The sequence below is a fragment of the Rhopilema esculentum genome, chromosome 6 (assembly GCF_057945365.1).
Source record: "Rhopilema esculentum isolate cy_ngs chromosome 6, ASM5794536v1, whole genome shotgun sequence".
NCBI lineage: Eukaryota > Metazoa > Cnidaria > Scyphozoa > Rhizostomeae > Rhizostomatidae > Rhopilema > Rhopilema esculentum.
The window spans coordinates 6221446-6248107 of record NC_142820.1 but is presented as its reverse complement, the minus strand read 5'-3'; the positions used below and the strand labels follow the sequence as shown (position 1 = coordinate 6248107).

General features: G+C 35.4%; 2 protein-coding genes and 1 long non-coding RNA gene across 6 annotated transcripts; 2 read left to right on the top strand and 1 right to left on the bottom strand.

Annotated features, from left to right (window-relative positions):
* Position 1: 1 nt before the first annotated feature.
* LOC135686468 (ATP-dependent DNA helicase Q5) lies at positions 2-17050 on the top strand. Its single transcript, XM_065202699.2, has 22 exons — positions 2-191; positions 2210-2768; positions 3413-3503; positions 4001-4106; positions 4384-4495; positions 5079-5186; positions 5907-5961; positions 6604-6692; positions 7242-7290; positions 7767-7930; positions 8124-8208; positions 8746-8809; positions 9067-9128; positions 9576-9643; positions 9998-10097; positions 10394-10480; positions 10868-10957; positions 11379-11419; positions 11823-11883; positions 12655-13758; positions 14252-14315; positions 15778-17050. Exons 1-22 carry the CDS (start codon positions 47-49, stop codon positions 15870-15872), a joined length of 3399 nt encoding a protein of 1132 aa, XP_065058771.2. The 5' UTR covers positions 2-46; the 3' UTR covers positions 15873-17050.
* On the bottom strand, positions 7981-20972 carry LOC148960104 (uncharacterized). The gene is made up of 3 exons (XR_016143808.1): positions 20836-20972; positions 19948-20069; positions 7981-11588 (listed from the first exon to the last, which is right to left on the bottom strand). It is a non-coding gene; the product is annotated as an uncharacterized LOC148960104 (long non-coding RNA).
* LOC135686470 (ras-related and estrogen-regulated growth inhibitor) lies at positions 19593-26645 on the top strand. Of its 4 annotated transcripts, none has more exons than XM_065202704.2 (4): positions 19593-19706; positions 24908-24995; positions 25311-25441; positions 26094-26534. In XM_065202704.2, the coding sequence occupies exons 2-4, from the start codon at positions 24932-24934 to the stop codon at positions 26532-26534; spliced, it is 636 nt and encodes a 211-aa protein (XP_065058776.2). In that variant the 5' UTR covers positions 19593-19706; positions 24908-24931. The 4 variants fall into 4 exon arrangements, with proteins under 4 accessions (XP_065058776.2, XP_065058774.2, XP_065058775.2 ...); XM_065202702.2 differs by lacking the exon at positions 19593-19706 and adding an exon at positions 21475-21623 and having other exon boundaries at positions 26094-26645; XM_065202703.2 differs by lacking the exon at positions 19593-19706 and adding an exon at positions 22690-22863 and having other exon boundaries at positions 26094-26645.
* Positions 26646-26662: the final 17 nt, after the last annotated feature.

Sequence of the window (26662 nt, the reverse complement as noted above, 5' to 3'; positions counted from 1 at the left end):
TCTGAATTTGAAAACGAGGAAGACTTGTAATCATAAACATGGCGGTATGGCGGTCAACTTTAGGGAAAACAGGGACGAGCCAGAATTCGAAGCTTTATCAGCCAAAATAGACTCAAATCTAAAGAATATATTCAAACACCAGAAGTTCAAAAGTGCCTTGCAAGAGGATGCAGTGAAGACGGTGGCTTCTGGTAATATAATTTTCCTATAGAATTATAAAAAAAGTTTAAATTTTTTTTCCGGATACCCTCTAGGTATCTTAATTCAAGTAATACAGCTGGGTGTTATTATTTTACTGTCCTCGTGTGACCGTAAACTTTCGAAAAAAACTTCTTGTGAAAATAGCTTCGGAATTTGTGGTTCAAAAACCTCGTTTAAGACACATTGATTAAAAACAAAATTTCAGATTTCATCAGGAACCTTTTTGCCATACTCATAATCAGGGACATGGAGGGCCCTGGGGCGAAATCGAAAGATGCAGCCCCCTGCAAGCGGAGCGTGCAGAAAATTCCAGAGACAGCGCTTTAGAATTACTATCTTAAAATGCGCTTTAGAATGAATCTTAAAATGTATTTTAGAATTTTTCTTGCAGTCGCTTCATGCAATCGTTTTAAACATTTTATTTTCTTAGGCATATTTTTGCAACGTTTGATTGATTCTATTCTATAGAATCAATGCTAGAATGGAATTCATTTTGTTCAAAATATAGGAGTTTGGTTCTTTCTTTACAGCACTTTCTCTGTAGCCTGCATTTGAAAAATATCTCAAACACGCATTAAAGTAAGAAGTAGTTTGTTACTTTTTGCAAAAAAGCTGACCCCCTTGACACTCCCTGTTGTGCTAAAATAGTTTTGATCTTTTCATTGTGATAAGGTAATTTCTTGCAAGCATTTTATTTCCTTCAAAACTGTCCAACTTCTTGCAAAGTGTATAAAACATTCAAATTAATTATCTTTGATTGAAAGTTTTCTGCGAGAAAGTTTTTTAATCGTGAATTTCTTGTGACCAAAGGTCACATGGTCATGGGGAATATAACACCCTGTAAAAAAGCATTGAGAATAATACCATACAAAATTCATAGTGAAAAGGATTGAAAACCTACCTGGTTTAAAAATATCAGAATATATGAATAGAACCGGAAAGCAACTTAGGATTGAATTTAAAAGGCTGAAAAATGCTAGTTGCTGTTTTAAATTTGCTATATTTGCTATATTTTAAATTATCACTTTTGTAGCTTATTATTGTAAAAATTGTATCTCTATGTTAAGTGTAAGTCTTAGGGTTGTTATGCATTTCCATGCTCCCTAGGCTTTTGTATTGTAATTGTTGTCGTTGTAAATTTTTATGTGAATATAAAAAAAAAAAAAAAAAAAAAAATTTGCTATATATTTGGTTTTTTTACTGAATGCAAAAAACTTTTTGTGACTAACATGCCTGCCATTATTGAATCTGGGGAGGATCTGTTTTGTTTCTATGCTAGAGCATTGCCAGTAGACATGGTCTGGATTTCATGGCAGTTTTTGACAAGGTCTCCAGAGTGCACAAGCAATTACCTTGGAGTGCAAGAGTACACTTGTATTGTAAGAAGTGTGGAAATGCTTAAAATTTCAGTAGATTTACATGCAAAAAGGAAGATGGGAGATATCTCAGCAGAATTATGATGTGCAGGAAACGCATTTCCAGCGCACAAAAAATATTGTGCATTCTGGAAACATTTCAACACAGCAAGCTACTTGCTATGTCAGAAGACCTCACCACGCCAATGCAAGCCAAAATTTTCAAACTTTTCAAAATCACAAATTTCAGTGTACACTTACTTTCTCAATGATCCTTGAATGTTTGTGCATGTTTACTTTGGCATTTATACTGTTTTTTATAAATTTTCTCGAAAGTCATTTTGCCACATTTAAAAAAATCATGAAACCAAACCATGGCCAAAACCATGCCCATAACTTGAGTGCACTCTTATTTTTTTTAAAAAATTCAAAGTGCAGCTGCAATGGAATCCATACTGATTAGACTTAATTAAAAAATCTTGCTAAATCATCATTAATGCAAGTTTTTTATTTGACTTTTGTTATCATATCTATTAATTTCTACAAAAAAAATTATACTGTTTTATCTTCTTTAAATGCAATGATTTTCTGGTATTTCGAGATGCATTCTTATCTTTTAAATATGATTAATCAGTTTTTTTAAATTGTCTCAGGAAAGCAAGATGTATTTGTGTCAATGCCAACTGGTTCAGGGAAATCATTGTGCTATCAGTTACCTGCCACTGTTATTCCTGGAATTGCCATTGTCTTCTCACCTTTGATTGCATTGATTCAAGACCAAGTAACTTATTTAAAATCAAAAGGACTCAAAGCTGAAACAATCAATTCAAAGCTTGACGTTGCTGAAAGAAAAAGGATTTGGGATGAATTGAATCTTCTGAAACCAAACATAAAGTATCTGTATATAACACCAGAATTAGCAGCTACAGAAGGCTTCCAAAAGCAGCTGTTATTGTTAGGCAAAAGAGGCTTGATATCTTTCTTTGTTGTGGATGAAGCACATTGTGTTTCCCAATGGGGCCATGACTTCAGGCCAGATTATTTAAAACTTGGAAGGTTGAGACAACAATTCTCAAGCTATAGATGGGTAGCTTTAACTGCCACAGCAACAGCTCACGTTAAGGGTGATGTGATCAACTCTCTTGGACTCACTAAACCAGTTTCTGTATTCAAGACAAGTTGCCATCGTCGAAATATTTATTATGATGTGAGGTGGGTATCATTTAGTTGATGCAGTTGAAATTTTCACTTGTTCCATCAAAGTACTGTTATATTCAATAACTGGTCCTTTGGCTTAATTTATAGGTTTAGGAATGTCTATTTGGAAAGAATGTCAATCTGTGAAAGCAATTTTTCTTTTAAGAAAGGAGGCCAATAATATCAGGCCCTCACATGCAAAATTTCACAATAGCTACCAATAAAGCACCTAAAATAATTTGTCTAAGTGACTGAATATGGTAAATAATGGCAATTTTGACAGACATAAATGATTAATGGACAAGATGTTTTTGAACAATTTGACTTGCTTTGATCAACAGAAAGTTTCAGTTCTTTGTACTTGCTATCATTACTGCTTTTCTCACCCTTGTGTAAATGTCTCTCCTTTTAACTTATCAAAACAATCATTAACACTTAAGTAGGGATTGCTGTTATAAAAATGACCATTACCATTGTGTGATAAAATGCCCCTTAATTCCTTTTTCAAAAAATCACTTTGCTAAAGAAGCATTTGATAAACAAAAAAATGAGTTTAAAGCCGCCCCTATTGTATGCCAAAAGTACTTAGCTTTTGAAACCTTACAGTTACCTTAGCACAGTTCTGTCATCCATAAAACCTGACGATTTTATGCTTTCAGGTTCAAAGAAACTTTAAAAGATGCACAATGTGATTTAGTGACTTTTGCAAGGAACGCTCTTGAGAAAGTTCCAGGAGATTCAGAAGACAAAGTAAGTTTTGCCGTTGTTTTCAATTCATGCTATCCCTGTGTACGTTTTTTCCTGACTGTAAACGTGGTATGCAACATTTCTGTATTTAGAGCAACATTTCCTTAGAACATCCACATGGAATCACAAATAGAGGTTGATTAAGTATAGAAGGGAAACTTTCGGTTTTCAAAGAGAACCTGTTCCAAATTTCAAGAGAAACAAAAGTGATTGTTATTTCTTGTATGCAGATAAAATTATCCCTTTCAACATTGAACAGAGGTGAAGAAAATTTAATTTGATAAAAAAGTTTGTATTCATATTATGATGTTGGCCTTTTATGAACTGTTCTCTTTAAAGCAAACATATAAATCAAATTAGAACTGGATCATAACCCAATAGGGAGAATGGAGCAAATCTCTAGATAGACATAGTAAATAATACTTGTTTGGCTTGCTGTGCTATTGTAAGACTTTTTGCATTATAAATCTCTACTAGTCCTCTCTGTTTTACCCATGTAGAAGGATGCACCATGTGGCATAGTCTATTGCAGAACAAGAGAAAACTGCCACCTTATTGCTGGCCTTTTAACTAGAAATGGGATACCTTCAAAAGCTTACCATGCAGGTTTGAATCAGTAATGTGTATGTACACCTCTCTTTCAAAAAGGTATTAAGATACTAGAAAAATTTTCTCAGGGCCTTTTTGCCCAATTGCTCCAATTTCTTTCATTAAAATATGTCACTGAATTCTTCACCCAATTATTCATTTGTTTTGTTCTTTGTTTTTTAACACCACTTGTTTTTTAACATTAAGCAAACCCTGCTTCACTCAATTTAAACTGTGTTGACTATCTTAAAATGTTTTAATAGTTTTCATCAATATGTCAATCACATTTTTGTAGGGCTTTCTGGAACAGAGAGAGCTGCCGTTCAAAATGAGTGGATGGAAGGTATCACGCCAGTTATTGCAGCAACAATAAGTTTTGGCATGGGAGTCGACAAGGCAACCGTAAGGTATATGAGTTCTGAACTGTTGCCTTGCATAAAGAGTGAATTTCTGGCGATTTCTCTGACTTATCCCTTTGAGTTCCTGCATTCAAAAGGCCCACCTTGGTATACTGTGTAGGGTAATCAAGATTCTCACAAACAAAACACCATGGAACTGGTCCCGATAAAAATAGGGTAGATACGGCCATGGGGCGAAGTGAAAAGAGGTGATGAGATTTAGGAAGTGCAGCGAAGGCTGTGCAATTATGTGTATTAGGATTGCCTTTTACTGCTTTAGAGAAAAAGGTTTATTCGTTGCTGCACTGGAATATGTATTTCGCAATTCAGAAGCGCTTTTATCTTCTTATTTAGTAGCACTTTGCTCTTTAGCAGTACTTCTTATGGTAGTCATTATGTTTTATGACACATTGTACATAGTACCTTGTTGTATCTAATTCACCAAAGTCTCAAATCTACAACTGGGACTAAATTCGTCAAAGATCATAATGAAACCTTATGAAAATAACAATCAGATTGTTTCCTGTCTTTTGTGTAGCTAGCTTTTGATCGCATTCATCTTATCATGACATACAATCATTTCCATATCTAGATTTGTAGCACATTGGACAGTACCAAAGTCGATCGAAGGGTACTACCAGGAATCGGGTCGAGCTGGCAGAGACGGCGAAGCCTCATTTTGCAGGTTGTACTACTCTAGGTGAGTGAATCCATCTGATTAGATTGCATTCAATTCATTCTGGTCCTGCAGGGATCCACTGTATGTCCTAATCAAACAAAATGGCGCTAGTTGTCTTGTAAGATATTTAGGAAGAGGAGGTTCTGAGACTTTTCTGCAAATGGTGCTGCCATTTATAAATTTTCCTGACGTCCAGTTTTATGCATCTTAGTCTTATCAGTGCTATCGACCTACCTGCTCTAAAGGGTTGCTGTCGACACCGTTTGCTAAATGAGGAGAAGTGGCGTCACGCAGTTTAGGGCACCTAAGTTCGATTACTAAGTGTCCGAGATAAAGAAGGGCCCTAAAATGTGATCATGCCCATGTTTGCAGCATGTGTAACTCAGCTCACCATTCGTTAAAGCGAAAAATTATCAGTTTGGCATCTTGCTGTTGTGTTTGAAATCTCTACACCATGTGACAGGACCTTCTGGCAGTCCTTAAATAGGGGTCCCGTCTTAATTTTTACAAAAAATCCCAGGTCCCTCTGTAACGTCACTGAGCAAGGCACTATGTTTCTGAGAAAATCCTGTTCGCAAATTAGAAGCAAACTTTGCATGTGCAACACGCTTTATAAAGTAATTTATTGTCAGAAAGATATTTTAAATGATAAGATAAGTATAGATAAGTATTGAAAGACAACTTTCGTACAGTTTTTACTTTCTTGCTAAATTTTGATCAATCATCTTAAATTGTCTTTAGGAAGGAAAAAAGAACGGTTTATTTCCTTTTGCAGCAAGAGCTATCACGCAAACAGGTACGTCATTTTTTGCCGAATTTGTTTTAGGTATCAATTGCAAGTTTTATTTTAAACTTTCTAGTAGTGATGTAACTATTAATGTGCATTCCAGTTGGGTATCGGCTCCTTGAAGCCGTATAGAGAGAAAGTTTCAAGTTGATTTTTTAGAAAACCATCTAAAATTCAGCTAAAGTTTTCCATTGCAGCTTCAGTAATTTTGATAGCGAATATTACTTAGGATTTGAGTCTGATGCAAACTTCCTGTTACCAGTTCCTGTTACCAGTTCCTGTTAATAATTTCTAGCATCCATCTTGACCTATTGTATAAATGTTTTGATTAGCAGCAAGCCCAGAAATGTTGAAAACAAGACATTCGTTGATAAACTATCGACTTTTGTTAGGTCGGGGATTTCCTAAAACATAACTGCCTTATTTTCAACTGCTCTCCTTTTATGTTATTAGAAAACTGTTCTTCCTTAGTAAAACCATTCTCTTTGAGAGAGAAAATTACTGAAAAATGTTTTGTATCCTCAAAGGGACATGGGTGACGAGTTAGAATTGGAAACCTTAATAATGTCGCTTTTATTTTGAATAATATCAACCATTTTCTCTCTAAATTACTCATTATATAACTAATGTATTTGTCTTTCATTATTTCAGTCAAAACGATCGAACTTTGCAAAGACACCTGGAGATGAAGCATCTGAACAAAGTTTTGAAGCTCTTCTTAAATATTGTGAAGAAGTCCAGTGAGTTTAAAGCATATTTTATGAGATTTTTAATCCATGATAAGTGGTCTAAAAATATTTTGGACGACCCTGCAAGAATAGACGTTTTAGAGAATATACTAGGAGAAAACGTGAGAGGCTATTTGGTCCGGGCTGGGCTCGATTCCGCAACCAGCAACACTAAACATTACTGTTATACGAACAGAGCTAACCAGTAATGTTTCCATATCTAAGCCAAAAGTTGGGCTACTCACTTGCCCCACCTTCCTCTTTACCAAACATACAGGGGAGGTATCCGTCGAATGAATTTTAAACTCAGCCTTTTCCACGCTCTTCCTTCATCTCTTTCCTATAAATGTATGATCCCATTTATATTTCAGCACACCCTAGTGGATGTGACAATAAATAGTTTTTTTGTTCTTCTTTTCAACATTTTTATCAAATATTTATGCTCAGAAGAGTATCAAGATAATTATGGCTAATTTGCATAGACCTGTCTTGCTGTTTTTTCGGCTGAAATGTAGAACTTTTCACAACTTTAATTGGAGTTCTATCTCGTCTTTCTTTTAGCTGCCGACATGCTAGTATTGCGTCCTATTTTGGCGATGATCGTCCAAAGGTAGCATTCATTTCAAAATATAACTTCATTTGCTGTGATATGTAATAGATTAGATATGCCTTGAAAACATTTATGATTGATACCAAATGCCCTTGAAGCATACATAACTTCTTGTTGTTCAATTTATAGCGATGAGAAAGGTTGTGAAGAAAAATCTGCGACAAAATAAGCTTACTGCTCCAAGGCCTTTGGGAGAAAAATACCTTTTGGAGATATGTGTCAGTTTTTTATGGAACATAATGTTCCCATATAACAGATAAAGTATACAAATTTCAAAAGGGAAATATGCTTTGAAGTGGCCTAGCAAATCAGAATTAACGTATTAACAAACGGCATATTGTACTTGCAAGAAAATGTAATAGATATAGGTATCATTAGTCATTAAGAAATCGCGTTTTTATCTTTTCCATGTGTCAATTGTCACTATTTTTAAATGGTTACTGGTGATGAACGAATCTTCGTCTGTACTTTTCCAGTGTCATAAAGGATGTGATGTTTGCAGATCTAAGGTGAAAGTTCAGGCAATGGTCGGAAAATTTGAACAATATTATAGCTTTCCAAGTGGAACATCTATCGCCCCTGCAAAGGCTGAAGGTGGGAACGAGTTATACGGTGGTGGACGCCAAGGTGCGAAAGCAATGTAAGACATGTCATTTGTTCTAGAAAAATGCAAATAAATAAAAGAACCGATTAGTCAAACATTTTTCATATTTTTCCAAAGTTTGTGGTATTTTCAATTTTATTTTTTACTATTGCTGATTTGCATTTTTACAAAATCCTTTCGCAGCCTGTCATGCCTTTCACGATTGATTTTATCCCCTCTTATCACTAAGGGAACAGGAATACGAGAAACCAGAACCTTTCGAGGACAAGAATGAATTGAAGAATGTCATTAAGTCAGAGTTCAAGAAAAGGAAGGTAATCGCTTTAAGTATAATATGCTACCTCAGAGTAGACAAGTTGCCTCAGAGTTCAGAAAACATCACTGTCCCGTGGCTGTGAGCCGGAGCAAGGCTACCTACGATACAGTAGTTTTGAGGAAGTCCAATGCATGGCTTGACAAGGATATATAGGGCGAGAGGAATTTTACTATTTTGCTTGAACCTTTTTCTTTTTAAAGGGCAAAAAAACCAACCTGTATGATTTGGTTGAATTGACTTAATGTCCATTTCGAAGAAAACCTCTGTTCGAAAGATGCAAGAAGAATTTTGAGAAAGGCGAATAAGGTCAAACATCACCCGGATGAGGGTTGATGCATTGTTTGAACTTTGATTCTCATTTTGAACCTCCTTTTAAAGTGTCTTATCCAAGCATGATCATTATCAACTCAAACATCATCGTCTTAGTTGTTTCCGTCATTTGGAATCTTGCCGATTATTCTTGCAACAGAAACAGAAAGCTTTTTTGTTGTTCTTAGAATTTTTGTCATGTGATTTTCCTTCATTTCCTTTTAAGACTACTGCAGGATTCGAAGAATTGGGCAAGTCGAGATCAAAAGCTTTGCAAATGGAACGCCAAGGTAGTGGAAATGGAATTTTTGAATAGTTTTATTTATTTGTTTATTTCTCTTAAAGTGCAAACAAAAAAGCAATGCTAATTGGTAGAGGGAAATGGTTTTTAGCTACATGGAGAGGTCCCATTTGAGCTGCATTAAGATGTCTCTGTTAGCTACATGGAGACGTATCATTTTAGCTACACTGAGACGTATTTTTCTAGCTACAAAGCAAATAGCTGTAGCGTACAATAGCTGAATTTATCAAATATCTACTCTTTTAGCCAAATCTTCCAAGGTACGCAGTGCTAACAATTTCAAGAAGATTCCAAAGCTGAAGTTGGAGGTGAGATAAAGATACATCCCTGCATAGAAGAAACTAAGAATTTAGGAATATATAGGCTTTTTTCCTGACTACGAGTTTAAGGGCCTGACTAATTTTATTTTAGGGCACAGTCCCCTGAACTGTCACGAGGGATTCCTATCCCTAAGATCATCATCAAATACACCTTTTAGATAAGAAACAAATGTAAGAACTTTTGACCATAGATAGTTCCTTGAAACATAGCCAAAAAAGTCTGAATCCTGAAAAGTAGGTTTTTTGCAGGGTTTGCGTAAACGTTGCTTGAGTTTCTTCGTGTTCTTCGTATGGTATACTTTCGTATGAACGATAATTCTTTTTTACATTTATTGTGTATTGTATGTTATAAAAAAGATGGTATGGAATAGTTATTATGGTCACAGATTATGGTAAAAGAGCTTTTAGATATTTTCCATTTCCTATCGTTCATAGGTTAGAGAACATTCTCTCAAAATGCTCGAAGATCTGCTCAAAGCCAACTATGCAGACTGTGTTGGAAGGTAATTGCTTGGGCCGATCTCTTTCCCGCACTCGTCGATGACATTATCCCATAAGTATTGGATTGTATTGAGCATTTTGTAAAAAAATTAACCATGCTACCTTTTAGCTTAAAGAATTTGTGAATTTAAAAATCTAAGAATTAATGCCTATGTATTTGTTTTGATGAATTTTTTTCTCGATGGACTTTTTTGCATAGGGAATGCCACTAGTTCTATATCGGCTCGTGATTTGGTTGCCGATCATCAGTACCTGAAATGAACTAACATTTTTAGGGACTTTGTGTTCTATTGATCTTAGTTTCATCTTCAAAAAAATCTAATTTTTCTTAAATTTCTATATCATTGCCTTTGCAGTTGTAACGCTTTGGCAGAAAAAGTTGCTGTTGAATTGGAGTATCAAGCCTTCGATTCAAGCAAACTGCCAAACGCTTACAGAATGAAAATTCACAACAAGGTCATTCTATAATCGTTTATCAAGTTATTGTAACAACGTTGTTATCGTGTTCCCATTGTGTTCCACTATTGCAAGGAAACGAACTTGCTAGGCTCACGTGTTCATTATAACTAGCCCGTGTTAGCAAAAATGAAACGTTTAGAGATTGATAAAAAACTGAGATATCTTGCGTAGAATGCATAAGAAGGTAGCCAAATTTTAAACTCTATCGACATCTCTTGAAGTAAAATTGTTTTGACATCATTTGCAAAATAACCCGTGCGTATGCTCGATTAAATATGTGTTTTTTGCAATAGATGATGGATATCAAGTTATTAACGACGAACAATCATGTATTTCCTATACCAGAGGAGTGCTCTGAATCTCTATCGAAGCGGACTCCGGTAAGCAATTTTTTGTTTTGGAAAGTAATCGTTCTTCATTTTTCTGGCCTGACATTTATCAAGCTCTGTTGATACCCTGTGATAAAACTCTTTTCTGAAAGCAAACTGTTTTTGTATTTTGTCACTACCTAGCTGCCAAAGAATGTTTTAGGATTTTGGTCCTTAATGATGATGTTACCCCACATCGTAATTCCTACGCCTGGAATGGCAGCGACTCCTTTCACCCTAAGTAAATGTTTGGTTATGACCCGAAAAACAATCTCTTGGCCTGTAGTCTACGAACCTAGCCACTGAGCAACAATGATCATAGGGCATTCTTTGATACACTCGGATGTTTTTCAATAAATCAATTTTCTATTAAAATCAAGATACATTTCTTGTTCTTAGATGAAAGACGGAGATGAAGACATGGCCACTGATACATGGAGTAATACGATAGTGTCTAGTGCGTTTCAAACTGCTTCTCAGCTCTTAAATGTTAGTACCATTGATTGTAGTCAAGTTTTATTGTGGTCAAGAATCTCCCAACTCTTTGAAGGAATTTTAAATTCCACTGCAAAATGTCTGAGCTGTTTAAGTATGACATAAGAATCAATTGGAACCTTTTGACGTATATCCATTTGCCCGTCAGAATTGGACATATATAGCACATCTCTCTGAAGGATTTTATAGACTTCATGGTCTCCAATACGTTTGAGCAAATTATCGCTTCAGTATTAACAATCAGTATATATTCACGGTTTGTCGAAATCATTTTCGAGCCCAATACGGCTGGTGAAGTCGTTAGCATTTTTAGTTAAAATCAGTGCGCAGATTTTGTGACATGAGTGTGTAGATGTTCTATACAATATTTCTTAAAGATTTTCTACACATTGCATTTATTTCCTACTATTTGCAGGTAAATGAGAGTGAAAAAGGAAAAGACTCCAGCAGTGAAAAGTATGTAGATCATGATAATATTCCTTTAACAATTATTTTCTAGTTTACGAAAGGTCAAATCGTGCTAAAGAATTTTATAACAAACGATTGAAACCGTCTTAGATTTACTCACCTCGACATCAATGAATTCGTAGTGAGGTTGAACAGGCAGCAAAAAACAATGAACACCCTGGAACAAAATATACGATGGAGTTTTTAATAATCTACCGAATTCGGCGAAGATGATTTATTGTAGATTTTTCTCACCGTTTCAGTGGAGCAGGTTATTTAAACCTTTTTTATTGCTTTCAGCCTACTCGTTTTTCAGGACTTATTTCTTTCAATTTTCTCAAGGTATTGTTTGTGTATTTATTGCAAATTTTGGTCTGTAACTGAAAAACTTTTACCAAATCCTCTTGCCCAGCAATACTGGAGATGCGACAACAAATGAAGTGAATCGAAAGCGAAAAGAAGAGAACAAGCCGGTAAACAATTTATAATAATATGTCGATTCTCAACAGTGGAAACAGTTTAAGAAACTCCTGTCGCATCATAAGCCCCTTCTCTAATTTACTAAGATCTAAGGTCGGAAAGTCAACAAGCCAATTGTAAATCATTGAATGTTACTGTATTTTGACACTATTCCTTTTTAAATTTGATTTGGTTGATCAGCCTTAGAATACAGAACAAAATAATTCCAAAATTTTGAAATTATGGGAAAGAGTTTAAGGACAGAGAAAATCAAACAAATGTTTGTTTCATTCCATGGAAAATACTGTTCCAAAAAAAATTACAAGATTGGTCTTAAACAAATTGGATACCAGAACCTGTAACAATAAACTTGCAGCGGTATGGATTGGGTTTATTAGTTAAAGATGCAATAAAAAAGTTTCAGTTTTTATCAAAAAATGTGCAAGTCCTTTCTCTAAAATGAATATATAAGTAAGAAATTTGTTCCATTCAGGACTGAGGTAGTCAGAAGGGTGCCAAGAATCTTAAGGTGTTTTACTGCTGGACAAATTATTTACTACGTTGATCTTTTGCTAAAAATATTGTTAAAGCCAAGCTCTTACTTTAATAGAAGTTCCTGCTTTTTTTAACAATTATATGAGTAGCACTACTGTAAATTTTGATAGATGGTTATAGATTTCGAATTTAATTTGTATTTCACCGTGATGAATTTTCGAATGATGATTTATGTTTCACAGATTATATAAGCATCAAGATGTTAAAAAAATTACTGCCTTGTTCATTAGGAAATGGTTCTTCGTCCGAGCAAGAAGCTTAAAGAAATTAATGATGACTGTGATGTTGAAACAAAAATTAACGGTAATGTATCCGACGAGAGCAGTGAGGCTATTTTTGTCAAAGATCCAACTGTTTCCCACAATTTACCCAACACTGGAACGGTGACAATAACTGGCGTATGTACCACATCGGTTACCCCATCCCCAGTTGAAAAGGAGTGTATTGTTCTCTCTGACAATGAAGAGCAACGACGTGATTTTGCTGACTCAAATGATGGCTGCAATTCTAGACATGATATTTCTTGTAATAAGAAGGATAACTTAAAGGATAAGGAGAGAGAAACGGAGAAACATCGGTTCTTAAACGGGATGGATAAGCACAGGTCGAATATTCGTGCTGAAAATTACACCGTGTTTGCAACTAGCCCCAAAGGCAATGATATAGCAGCAGAGTATAAAAGTAGAGAAACAGAAAAATGCAAAGGTTTTCTTAGTTCATCAAGCTCCAATGATCAGAAAGACATTTCCGGCACCTTATTGATGACTGATAGAGAATTAAACAAGGGAGCTGCCACAGATAACGACTCTTGCTCATATAGTGACGTGAAATCTCTTCGTAAAACATTCTCAGGGAATAAAAAGTACCTCAATGATGCATTAGAACCGCGCCTTATTTCAAGAGAAACCAAAAGCCAAGTTTCCAGTTCTTCAGCTAGGTCAGAATTCGACGGCTATGTGCCAGAATTTGCTGCTTCGAAGCAGCTGTTTTCTACCACTGAGAAGGCCAGCTCTGAAAATCAAGATGAGGCTTCTAGTCACTCGGTACGTACTAAGAAAATGGTTCCATTTATAGATCTGGAGTCGGGAGAAGAAAGAGTCCCAGATGCAGAAAAGGTTGTAATGATCGAAGATTCTGGAAAAAATGAAAGAAATGAAGAAGATACGCGTAAATCTAGACAAACAACTGATGTTAGTGAAAGAAAAGTGGAAAACAATGGCGGAGAATATTTCAATGAAAGGAAACGCGACGGAAGACAAAATAAGATAAAAAATATTTCTACGCTTGTTGTAACCAGCCTTTCAAAGTATTACAAAAGAAGGATACTTGAAAAGGTATTTGAACTCTGTTTTATTTTTACTCCTTATCATTTTAATGAATAATTGTAGGGCGTGAAATAAACTGATAAAAGTAAAGCTGTCGTTTCTGTTATGGGGACAAAAATCATCTAGACAGTTTGAAAAACTTTACAGATTAGCATATATGCTATATGAATTTCGTTCATAAGGCCTTTGCCATTCAGTTTTTTTGAATAAATGCCTTACTATAAGATTAAAAGGCACAAAAGTACCTAAGCGAACTTTACCAATTTTCATAAATCTTATTAGTGAGATGAAGCTGTTCAATCTTGAAGTATTTTCCCTTATAACTCCAATACTAAGTGTTGCTTGATAACCTAATTTATGTAAAGTGATTGTAAAGTAAGTCTTGTTGTCAGATCTCCAACCACCTCTCCAAATAATCAAACTTATGAAACGATCTCCGTTCTAAAGTAATAATGCAATAACCTTTCTTCTAAAATCAACGTAAAGTATATTTCTTTTTCAGGACCTTTTCAAGTCTCTAGCTAAATCAATATCGAAGAAAGTTCTCCAAGAGCAGCCTGTTTCTTGTATGTGAATTTACCATTCTTGTGTTTTATTATCATGCTGTGTTTGTATATGCAGATTTTTAGTATACACAAACTTGAATACCTCCAAAAATCAATGCATGTTTGGTTAATTAAGTTTTTCTGATCAGGGCCGTCGAGAATTAGCTCGGGTCCTTCAGTCTCCCGGAGAACAAGGGAACCGCCCTTTTTAGGTACGATTGTTGACTAAGTTTTTTAAGGATTTTTACAAAAACATTTCGTATGAATCAAGGACATGTGGACATTACTCTGCGATAAACCTACAGGCGTTAATTCCGTATAAGTAGCTGAATATTTTATTACTGGCCCATCGGAGCCCGGGCCCCGGACCTTTTGCCCCTCCTAACCCCCTCTCGACGCCCCTGATTCTGATCGCCTTGTAGCTTGGCTACTGTAATCATGCTGCTTTTTTAGTTACTTGAAAAAAGCGAGGCTCGTACTTGAAAGGGGGACGTATCTTGACGCCGGCAATAGCAAACAAAGCTCCTGAAATAAGATGGCTCCTATAAGACTAAAATTTGACAGCTAACACCAAATGGCTTTTTAAGTTGTTATGATCAAATAAGTACTTGCGAAAGAATTTCAAGTGTACCTTATAGATTTACTTGTAAGTGCAAAACAAAGTCGGTGTAGATCAAAGCTAAATTTACCCGTATGCTTTGTTTTGATTCAGATTTAAGTTCAGAATTAACGTCAACGCCCCTTGGAAATAAACTTAAACTGGATTAATTTATATCACCTTCGTCTTTTGCAAAATACCCATTGGAAATGCCCATAAAGCTGGGTATAAGATCTCTTTTAGCAATTTCATTTACGTCCGCAGATTATGAGGTTTAAATTGTATTTAAAACTTTGAGTTATGTACGTCTCATCGAATCAAATTTGATAGCATTTTGAAAGAATATTCTATTCCAAATGCTCTATTCCAAAACTTGGAAAAGATAAAGGGTGGAGTGTTTGCTTTTAATCATCAAAATTTTCGCTATTTCTATTTGGTAGCCATGATTACGCCAAAATAACAGCGTTAAAAGCTCATCAGTTCAAACTAACGCAAATATAAAATTCCAAATAAATCTATTTAAAATACAATTTGAATTTCTATGTTTTTGTTTCAGTGAATTAAGACATTTCCTTATTGCTTTGTGCCCACTACTCTCAAAGTAAATAAACAATACCAAAGCCCTCTTCAACCACCCTAAGCATCCATGCATACCTTCCAGCTGGTTCTGCATTTCGCTACAGCAACGCTTAGGTAGCTAGCTGGAACCAAGTAGACGTTGCAATTAAGCGTATACAGTGAATAATTTCTTTTAATTCGCAGCTTTTCTACTAAAATGCAACTGCATACAGTATTATTTTGAGTTCCATAGCTTTGATATTTATTTTTAAGTTGCTGGATTCAATTATGTTTGCAAAATTATATTTTCTCTTAATCTCTTCTTAGATGAAGGAAGAATTAAAGAAATTATTCGGCGTTACTTCTCCAATGGATTTGTTTGTAGGACATCGGATGATATCAACAGAGTAAACGATTTATGAAGAGAGACTGTGAAGAATTAATTTGCATTATATGGAATTCTCTACAATTTTGTTTAGACTAAACTTCTGTTAATGATATTTTACGATAATGCGATATTTCATATATAAAACCTGCTAGATAGGGTTTATTCGTTTTGTTAAGGCTGCGTTTTGTTAAAACTTCGATTTCTTCCTGTTCAGTTGTGTTGTGTTGTAATCATAAAAAGCAATTTTGTCGTTATAAATGTCTGAAATTCTAAAAGATTTTCAACATTTTTTAAAAAATTTTACCCACCCGTGTAATTAAGCAATACCGACACCAAAGGATATTCGCTATATCGGTAGATAAAACGTGTGTGCAACTGGAAAGGTGATTTATTTCAGGACGAACTATTTTTTTCAATAAGGCGATCAAAACACCCGTTGTTAACCTGTCAATATTCCTGTCATTTTGCAACTGTATACGCACCCCCCCCCCCCCCCCACCAAACGCCTTTCTTGATGACAGTTACGATTTTCCTTAATCCTCTTAAGATATATAGCAGATTTGTTATTATATATCAACAGATATCATCATACAACTTAGTGAACATGTAGATTTATACAGAGAGGCTTAGTATTCCATCGAAGCTGAAGAATGCCCTTGCCCATTTCCTACAAAAGTTGGCCTTGACCTCTGGTCATCCACTGTATTCGATATCTAAATAAATGTAAATGAAATATAAATTGTATTTAAAAATTTAGAGCATTATAAAGTACCCTCTTTTTAATAAGAACCACTCAATCTAAGTTCAGGCTAACTGCTCTTAATTTTTTCGAAAATCTGAGGCTGGATTGTTCTTAATTTGTTCTTAATCTAATTGGGTGTAAGCAGTGCTATTGCTAGCTTTTTCGCTCTAGGGTGGTGTTCAGTCAGGCCTCATTTGCCAACAAAGTGAGTGAGACAACCTTAATTTGCTGACAAATTTGAGTAATCGCAGAAAAAGAGCCCACACATCGCTAAAAATCCTCGATTTTGAGAAAAAACGTTGTTCATAATTGCATTTTACAGAAGCTCAGCCTCAGCTTGTTCTTAATTTGTTCTTAACTTTTGACCAACGTCGAGGTTTGTGTTCTTATAAAATTGTTCTTATGAAATGTAGAGTGTAGTCAAATTTGTTATCCTTATTCTTTGATATTATACTTACAGTGAATTTTCACAGTGAACTCTTGTCTACAACGATGTTTCTTTTATATAGGTATGTAAATGATTTGGTATGGACGCCTCTGTTCCCTCATAATAATGTTATATGACACTAAGTTTTCTCATACAGAGTTGCGTAATAGACTCATCACCATTAAGCGACTGAACGAGGTTTTTGCGCGATATCCTATAATCACTTTCTTATCTGTGAATCAAAATGTAAATTTACAAATGCTGTTATTTCTACTTTAAGAATTAAGTAAAATATTATATTGATGATGGTGATCGGCGGATGACTAGAAATGTTTAGAAAGAATACAGAAAAAGGAAATTTTAATGTTTAATTGGAACATACGAACTCTTAGGCAGGTCTTTCAAATCTGTATAATTTGGACAAGACTTTTACAAGGAATATTTAATCCTAAAACGCAATTGATCAGCCGCTTTGGGGTGAAAGGGGTTGTTGGTCAGTGGGAGCAGAGCTTTTGTGCATTTTTGTTGCATTGAAGAACATTTCCTCAATTCTTTCTACCGCTTTTTCACCTTATTTCAGCAACAGCATTGGCTTGGCTGAGAAGGAATCGTAGATGTTATAAAATGTAGAACTTGTGCCTTTGGTGTGGGGGGGGGGGGAGGGGGAGGGTGGATACTCAAACGGGAGGGTCAATCCAGCAAATGATTTTGCTGAAAAAATGATCTCACGAGTGTCATATTGTAAGATTAAATACTGTAACTTCTAAAAGATAAATTTTTAACTCTTCTACTAATTTCAATATATTTCACATTGAAATGTAAATAAAGTGCATTTCATGTAGCAATTCAATTGATCAGCAATCCATGGTTACCAAGAAATATCATTATGTTTCTCATTTAGTTTTAGCACCCAAAAATATTAAACTTTACAAGACTTAGATCCCCAAATTATCAGATAGACTCATGAAGTAAAGTTTTCTGAAACCGAAGACTTTGCTCCAACCCTCCCATCTTGGAACTTTTGCTTAAAGTGCTAAATCCCACACACTTTCTCTAAAACCACTTCAAGCAGATATCAGCATTCCTCTTAATATTTTTACATGGTGGTCACCATCACCGGTTTGAAGCAGATTTCTGTAAAAGGGAGCCCTTAGTCGTGGAAATAAGACAACATCATTTGGTAAACTTTGTTGAAATATGTATCCGTACATGATAACTGTATGAATTTGGTTATCACAAAAATGTTTTGTCGGCACGTTTGGATAAATTTCTTTCATTTTTTGTGGATAGAGCGTATTCTTCAGAAAATTTGCCAATAAAATGAATCAATTTGGTTTTTAAAAGTAGCGACGAACAGCGATTTAATCTCCTTTTGCAATGACGTAAGAAGGCAATATAGCCCTTTCTTTACATCTGTAGTTTGTATTCGTCAACTACGTTATTTTGATGTTTTTTAATGGAATGTGCTTTCATATCCCAGAGCTTACCCGGAAAGTTTTTATATTCCACATCAAAAGCAGCTCAATAAAACGGATGGGTACAGCGTGCTGTTAACCATGATAACCAAGATAAACCGGGGGTTAAGGTTAGCCACTAAAAATCTCCTATAAATACGTTGTGTAACCAGCGCATTGAAGCCAAACAAAATTTTCTATCTCAAGTCTCAAAGCAATTTTTTTGAGATTTTCATACATTTGTCTATGATTAGGATTTTTTTAAGTGTGGGAACACGTTAGCTACTTGTTAATGGTGAACAACCTTATGGTGAAGGGTAATCCAAAAATTTTTAAGCAATTATCCTGCAGTTGTCCTCTAGGTAGGTCCCTTTGCTGAGGATACCCAAAACGTCCCCTGATTTCCGAATTTCCCCTATGTTTGTAGCCCGATTCCCGACCATCGATTCCCGAATCCCACTCACAAAAATTTACCGATTCCCAATTCTCGACTCCAAAAATGACAATTCCCGCTTTGCCGAAAAACAAATCGGGTTCTATTCTTTGCTTGTGTCTCGACGTGTCTTCTAGTATCCTGTTCTTTCAGTCCAAATGCGACACATTTCACTTCAAATGTGAAACAAGAACAACAGCCACCACCCTTCTCCAATTCACGATATTATTAATATCCAAAACTGTAATTTAGCTTTTTCGGTATTTTGAAGAAAAAAACTAAGATTTTTGCACATTGGCTAATTGAAAGGATCAGACCGCCTTTGGTCATTTTGTGTGGGATATCAACCAATTCTCAGTTTGATTTGCCAAAACTATTGCAGAGCAAGGCCTTATAATCCGGGTCATAACTTAATGTTCACAATGATGTAGGAGATGTTACCTTGTAATGGATTTATACCAATTGTGGGCATCAACAGACTCGAACTGAGATATGCAAAATTTTTGAACCGACAGGCGGTACTGCTTTTTCGTGCTTCTTTTTCGTACATACCCCCCTGTTCCGCCATGCAGCAAAAGAATACCAAGCGGTGCTTTTTGAAGTACATTGATATACCTCTGCTGTCAACTTCCCGGCGTATTATTTGCAGGTTTGCCCTGTTATTCATCGCTAATTATCCAAATTTCAAAAACTCTTTTTGTTAAGACAATTTTTCGAAAAAATTTATTAAAAGTGCAGAGTTGTAGAGTTTCGACACGCATCTTTGTTGAGCCATGTTGTTGGCAAGATAGCCTCAGGTTACTGTTTTGAGCGTGAGTAATTTGTTTTAAATTACAATTTTTCGTATTAATACTCATTTTGGTGATTTTATTAACGTATTAATACTCATTTTAGTAACAATATTATTGGGAATCAAAACTAAAACAGGGAATCCAAAGCAAGTTTAAAAGTGGGGGACCAGCAAAGTTCAAGTTTCAACCTCATTACAAAAGACTGTGTCATTGAATTGAAAACCATAACAAGTTTCTACGAAGAAAATTGTAGTTTACTTACGAAGTACTTTCCTTTTGTTTTGCTATGGAACTTCGCCAGCCAAAGCCTACGATATTCTTGCGCGATAATGAAGGTGCTAAACCCCTCGCTAGTGAAAGATCGGAATACGAATTCACTTCGATCTGAAATTCAGACAATATGGCAGAATTTCTTATCCAAGCCCATGACTTTGTACAACATTTGAACCAAGACCACTTTCAATAACTTCTTTCAAATCTTTAAATGTATTTTCACACCTCTCGTCGCTTTGTTGGCTCTTTAGCTGATTTTCTTAGCATGTCTTTGAAATTGTGAAAAGAAAGACTTACGAAAGACACAGTATGCTTGAAGTTGTAACACATCCTCTTCGGACATATTTCAATCAGTTCAGTGGAAACTGATTATGATTATACGGGTACACAGTAAAAGAAAAATGAGCTACAAAGCTAAATCTTTAATCAAATGTTTCATCAAGTTCAACGGCCTATTCCAGAGGCTCATGGTATTTGCGATCTAAACGAGAATACAACTTCAGCTAAGTCTTCCAGCATAATAAAAAAAACTTTTTAAGAATAAAAAACGTTAAAATATGTAAACGATGTGAACAAACGACAAAAAAACGAGCTTTGAAAGTTGGACAAATTTTCTTTAGACTAGCTAATATCTATTCTAGTCTGAAAGCTTCTTTTAGATATTTTGCAATAGATAAAGTGTTGTCTGCGCCCTCATTTGCTATTATCAGTTGAAAAGTTTCAGTTTTGTTCTTTAGATTGTTAATTAGTTATGATGTTTGAAGCTCTTCTACTTGCCTTCTCACTGCTGATAACAATAGAAGGACAATGTCATAAAGAAATAATCCATTCCCCCCTATTCTTGCTGAATTCCTTTCATTTCACATTTTTCAATTACCTGAAGACTTTTCTTTCCTAATCATGAATTCTCATGCCAAACTCTTCCGTCAAGTCTCTTGGTGCCTCAGTGGTGAGCAATAAATTCTTCTATATGGATACTCAACAGCAAATATATCAAGGCATGAAGCAGAAAAGTCGTTATAATCTCAAGTTTAATGGTCTAGAACGTAATTGATCAAAGAATGCTAACTTCTGTTCAGGTCTTGTTGCACTTAGGAACCGTTCAGTTCAACAAACTAGAACCTTTGTTTTGTCAAGGAAACCACACCATAGGCCCGTTTTTCAGTATTAACAATTTTCTGATGTTATTCACTCTAAAGAAAGCTGGTGAAGTGAGCAGCCCATCTCTTGCCAATTTGTTAAGTCACGAAAGGCGTTGTTATGCAACTACAACGCAAAGATAAATCGAATTTCCTGATGTTTCGTTTTTCTTCTTCCTTTTCCTGTTTCATTCGCAATGTCTCTTCATTGGAATAATAGCCTTTGATGTATTTTAAAAAAATTATACGCCAAGTGATAAACAACAAGATGGAGAAATCCAATTTAGGGATTGAGGCAGCATCGGTTTTGCAGCTGGTAACAAACAGCTCTTAATTTAACAAAAACGTCATCAAAATAAAATTGAAAGACACGACATTGTGAATCTGTCACTCGATGATTGAATCGACTTTATCAAGTCTCTTTTCCGTGTCAGGTCATGTTCTATTTGCATGTGGGCTGGATATACAAAACATTGTTGCTTTCCTCTCTCCTCAACTGTAATACACAGAACAACAGTTTTCTCCGGTAAGTTTTGAGATAACATTAAGCTTTTTTCATACGTGTGCTTCTTCTGGGCTACTGATATTTTGTATATCGTTTTTTACAGAGAAACGTCTACATAAAGTCTCGTTTTGATACTTGTCGCCATACTTCAATAGACTTCTATATCATTGCCATACTTTGCTTAGCTTGAATGTGAGACCGGTGTCGTCAGCCGTTAATCTTGCATCCAGCAAAACAACGCTTAATGCGATTTTTGCGAAACCTTCCTTATAATATCTCTAATCTGATCTTTGCTTGGTAATCTGGCCTTTGCCAGGTTTAAGACATTTAATCGCTTTCTGTCGTCCATTTTATTGCCAATTGCAAGAATGAAGTAATAGAAATGGAAAACATGGGCCTAGTCACTCCATTCTATGGACACCTTCAAAGCTGCCATGTGACCTCAGTCCTTTTCTTAGTTTTCCTATGATATTCAGTTTATAAGTCTTCTTTAACTCCACAATCAACAGAGCAAATGAAATCTTTAACAATTAATTAGAACAGGCATATGAATAACTGTTTGATTTATTTGTTTAAGCACTTTCGTTTGACGAATCTTCCAAAAACATAATGCATTTACTTTTTGTTATGCTGCTTTCCAATTCCAAAGTGTAACAAAGTTTCTCTTATTAAAAGTGCATTATATGTACATTACTAGTTTCTATGTGAAATTGTCTGCCCTTTCTTCTACTCTGTGGAATAAACTATTTCTTTTATTTTTCCGAAAACATTTAGAATAGCGTTTGCATATTTTTGCTGCATAAGTTTGCATTGAACCTCCTTCTGTTATATTTTCCAATACAGGAAATATATTATGAAAATAACTGTCTTTTAAACTCATTCGGCAACAGTTCGCTGTTTTTCAATTCAACTGTCTTTAGAGTTTTTATCCTATGTTCTTGCTTCCAAACAATAGGCTTTTCATGTTTAAGAACTAATAACAGTTGTAAGAACGTGTTCAAAGGCTTCAGATTGTCTGAGACAGCTCTGCTATGGTCGAGGAATGTTGCTGCTTCGAAAAAAGGTGTTTCTTGCTATCTACAGCTGAAAATATAGATGGTTATAAATCGCTGGAAAAGAAATAGTTCAGACTAAATGGTAGTATTGTGCATCCAAACGGGAACTGGATAGGATTCATTAGAAGATATAGCAAGCAATTTCAGCAGCTGTAAATTGTAATCTGACATCGCTATTTCTGTTGCTCAACATTAGATAGATACTGGTAAGTGTGATATACCAGTGACGACAGCTGAGTCGATGATTGTTGAATCGATGATCGTTGATGCATCACGATCATTAAATATATATATAGACGTTAGCGTAAGGCAATAGTCCGATTATCAATCTGAATGATAACCAACAATTTTGACGAACCTGTCGAACAGAGCAAAACTGGTTTGTTAAACGAACGTTATCAGAAGGTGTCCAAGTAGCTGGATCTAGTGTCAATTTTTTCTGGGACTGTATTTTATTCATTTCTATGGAAACTATAGGCTATGCCTGAAAACTGCTGGGTCTGCGACAAACTAATAATGTTTTTAGTCTACGTATCTTCTCTGTCATCTTTGGGTCTACGTATTTTTGGCTTGACTTGGACACTCTGTATTGACTAAATCTTTGTTCTAAGACATCGCAATTATTGAAGAAATATAGTCGTATTGTGGCTTCCTATTTAACTGATTCCCTTGCACCCTCCACGCATTTATGCTGCTCCTATCGGTATTAATCCTGGCTTAAAAATCAGAAGGGACGCCTAATCGCTTAACCATTGCGATTATACGCCAAGAAAATAATTTTTTTTAGAATAACACTTCTGCTGAGTAAAGTTATGGCAAAACATAGCTCTCTTTTATGATAAAGGATATTTGTTGTCGTCGTTTACCCTCTTTAGCATTTTGTCAATCAGCAATGTATCAATGTAAACAAGAAAAAATTGATTTTAGTCGTGCTGCTGTATGATATTGAACATTGCCTCCTTGTTTCCTGGGTTCTTCCTATATATTTTGAAGTCAGAGAGCTCAAAGTTTAGTTTAGTCATACAGCTCTCGGTGGATTTTGTGGCTAAAAGTTTAGTTTAGTATTGTAGGGACAAAGCTTTGGCAGAAATCGAATATAATAGTCTACTCTACTTAGTTGCATTGGAAAAAATTCCCTTGGATGGCGGAAATCATGAGGAATGAAAATGTAAAAGCCGTTCCTCGAATTTCGCATCTGGTACTTACGGTGATAAAATCTGTGAACTCTATTCAAACTTTTTTAGGAAAATGCCAATGTTCATCACGCAAGATCCTAACTGTGTTTTTAGGCCAAGACTTAATTCTATGACGTTATCATAATCCCATTTGCTTCGTAATCACTTGCTAAGATCATTTGCAGAGGTTTGCTCACTACTGCAAAGCAGGATTATTTCTGTCTCGTCGCACTCCAAACTCGGTGTGGTAAACAAGTTTTCTTTCAAGAATTGCACTTTTATAACAAACATCAAAGCTAGCAGTGTACAAGCAGTGACTGAGGGTTCGTTAATTCAACTATTTATATCTTAACCTTACTTTAAACCTATCTCTGACCCAACTTTGAATACTAAATCTAACTTCAAATACTTATCGGAATATACCACCTTACTCAAACTGAAAAGAGCGGTAGATTTATGCCTCGCTTTAAACCTCGCCTTAATTGTTCTCCAAATAGTAGTATTCATATATCGCTTCTATTATGTGTTATTAATTTAACGAAAGCAAATTGCTAAAAAACACTTACTTTTATCAAAATATATACCACATCGTTATACTTTTCTCTGAAAATTTTCAATGTTATTATTTTGGCTTTTTTTTCCATATTTTGCTAGCAAATTTTCTGACATTAACTATAGCTATGACTTCCTTTCCTGGTTATTTCTTGAAACACTCAATCATGGCCTATCGAAGTCAATAGAACGTTAAAAAACAAGGAGATTACAATCTTCCATTTGACTGTAAAAGTTAAGGAGTGACTATGGCTTGCCCAAATGCGATGAGCGTTATCTTAACAACACAAAGATTTTTTCATTTGCATTTTTACTAAATTAGGGTTTATTTCCCTTGTGTCAATTATATCATGATATCTAGAGATGCGTTCTTATCAGCATGCAAAGGGCACGAATTGGGTATCGCACAACTTTGCTTTGTCAAAGAGCACCTAGACATTGCATGGAAGATCAATCATGATGGCTAGGGACTTTTCATACAATCGTTCTTATTTCAAACTAGCAATGTCTTCTTTCAATTTAGATCACTTGGTACAGCGTCATCATAATGGTGTCGAATAACGATCAAGTCAGGATCGTTGTCCTTGGCCTTCAAGAAGTCGGGAAATCAGGTAATGTACGACCATTCCTGTTGAATTATGGAGACAAGATCCCCTATTTACATCCGATTCGTAGGTCAGCTACAGGCTTCACATCTTTTCTAATTAATGCGAAACCGTCAAAAAACTTAAAGTTCAGTTAGTTTTTTTCACTTACATTTGACTCTTCATTTCCTTACTCTTCTGCAAAGGTTAAATTCAACTGTTTTGTAAGAGTCCGACGATAGAATCCGCTTATCGGTTTATAGGCTATACCGCAAAAGTCCATATAAAGCGGCTTTCAAACTTATCGGTTTCCCTGAAATAATAAAATGCTTTTATTTCTAGCGCTAACAGTGAGGTATTTAACAAGAAGATTTATAACTGAGTATGCAAATGGGATTGATTCAGCATACGTTCACAATATCGCAGTTCGTGGAAAATCAATTGATGTTAAAATCATAGATCATGGAGTCGAGGTGAGTTTGCTTCTTTAAACAAGCTACTTTATGATTTCGACGGGAAATGATGGCTTCATATGTATCTTCTTTAAACACATATTTTATCAGAAACTAGGCATAGGATAAGTTTTTTTAATGTTTTTGTTAATTACATAACATAACATGACATGACATGACATGACATATGACATATGACATGACATATGACATATGATATGACATAACATGACATAACACTAGCATTAAACACCTAAAACTCATTTCTGTCCCATCTTTAAAAAAATTCCGGGCAGTTTTTTAAGATTTGAGTTATTAGTATTAAAATCTTATATTTTTTTTCATGTTAGGAGTCAGCTTCCTACATAAGTTTGGTGTAAAAAAATTCGTGTAAACTTCAAATCTCAATTTCGTTTGTAGTGTAATTCAAATGGATGGGGTGAATTTTCCCCTTTTGTCTTGTGTAATGTGTCGCACTCTCTGTAAAGTTTTTTCATCATGATCGAAACTCCCAAAACCGTTTTATGGTCTTGTATAAATAACTGTATCACAAACTTGCAATTCAATGTAAAAATGGCTAGTATCCGTTATAGTGTGAAAACAAATAATGTGAAAATGTGTGAAAAAACAAACAAATAGTGTGAAAAATAAATAGGTTATAATCCTCTTTCAGCGGGATCCTTCAGAACTCATAAGATGGGCAGATGGATTCATTTTGGTTTACTCGATAGCAAGCAGAGAAAGTTTGGAAGAGGCTAAATGTCTTAAAAAGAACATTGATGTTATAAAGGGACTTACGAATCGGTCGTGCTGTGTCCTCGTTGGCAATAAGGCGGACTTGAGACGGCAGCGGCAAGTTACCACTGGGGAGGCTAGCAAAGTAGCTTACGATATTGGTTGCAGGTTCTTTGAAGTATCCGCTGCGGAGCAGATTGAGCAAGTACACGAAGTCTTTAAATACACAATTGCAAGAACGCTCGATCGCAAAGAACGGGCTGTCGTTGAAATGACACGGGTTATCAAACCTCATGGCGCTTTAGAAGGGGGCAAGCGCATTTTTGGCAAAAGACTAGGGATGAGGAATAAATCAAGAGACAGGACGAAAACTTTATAGCTACGAATGGTCAATGTCTTTGTTGATGTTCAATGCAATATGCAAGCTGGCAGTACATGTCTAAGGGCCAGAGACGGAATCATGGTGCCCAGTGGACCGGGCGCATAAACGTCTGCACCGTATCTCAC

What these genes read in the sequence shown, in the direction of transcription:
- LOC135686470 (XM_065202702.2), top strand. Translation starts at nt 24,932, where the DNA reads ATGGTGTCGAATAACGATCAAGTCAGGATCGTTGTCCTTGGCCTTCAA. An exon ending in TCAAGAAGTCGGGAAATCAG is followed by an intron (nt 24,996 to 25,310) that starts GTAATGTACGAC and finishes TTTTATTTCTAG; the next exon opens with CGCTAACAGTGAGGTATTTA. An exon ending in TCATAGATCATGGAGTCGAG is followed by an intron (nt 25,442 to 26,093) that starts GTGAGTTTGCTT and finishes ATCCTCTTTCAG; the next exon opens with CGGGATCCTTCAGAACTCAT.
- LOC135686468 (XM_065202699.2), top strand. Translation starts at nt 47, where the DNA reads ATGGCGGTCAACTTTAGGGAAAACAGGGACGAGCCAGAATTCGAAGCT. An exon ending in CAGGAGATTCAGAAGACAAA is followed by an intron (nt 3,504 to 4,000) that starts GTAAGTTTTGCC and finishes TTACCCATGTAG; the next exon opens with AAGGATGCACCATGTGGCAT. An exon ending in AAAGACTCCAGCAGTGAAAA is followed by an intron (nt 11,420 to 11,822) that starts GTATGTAGATCA and finishes CCTCTTGCCCAG; the next exon opens with CAATACTGGAGATGCGACAA.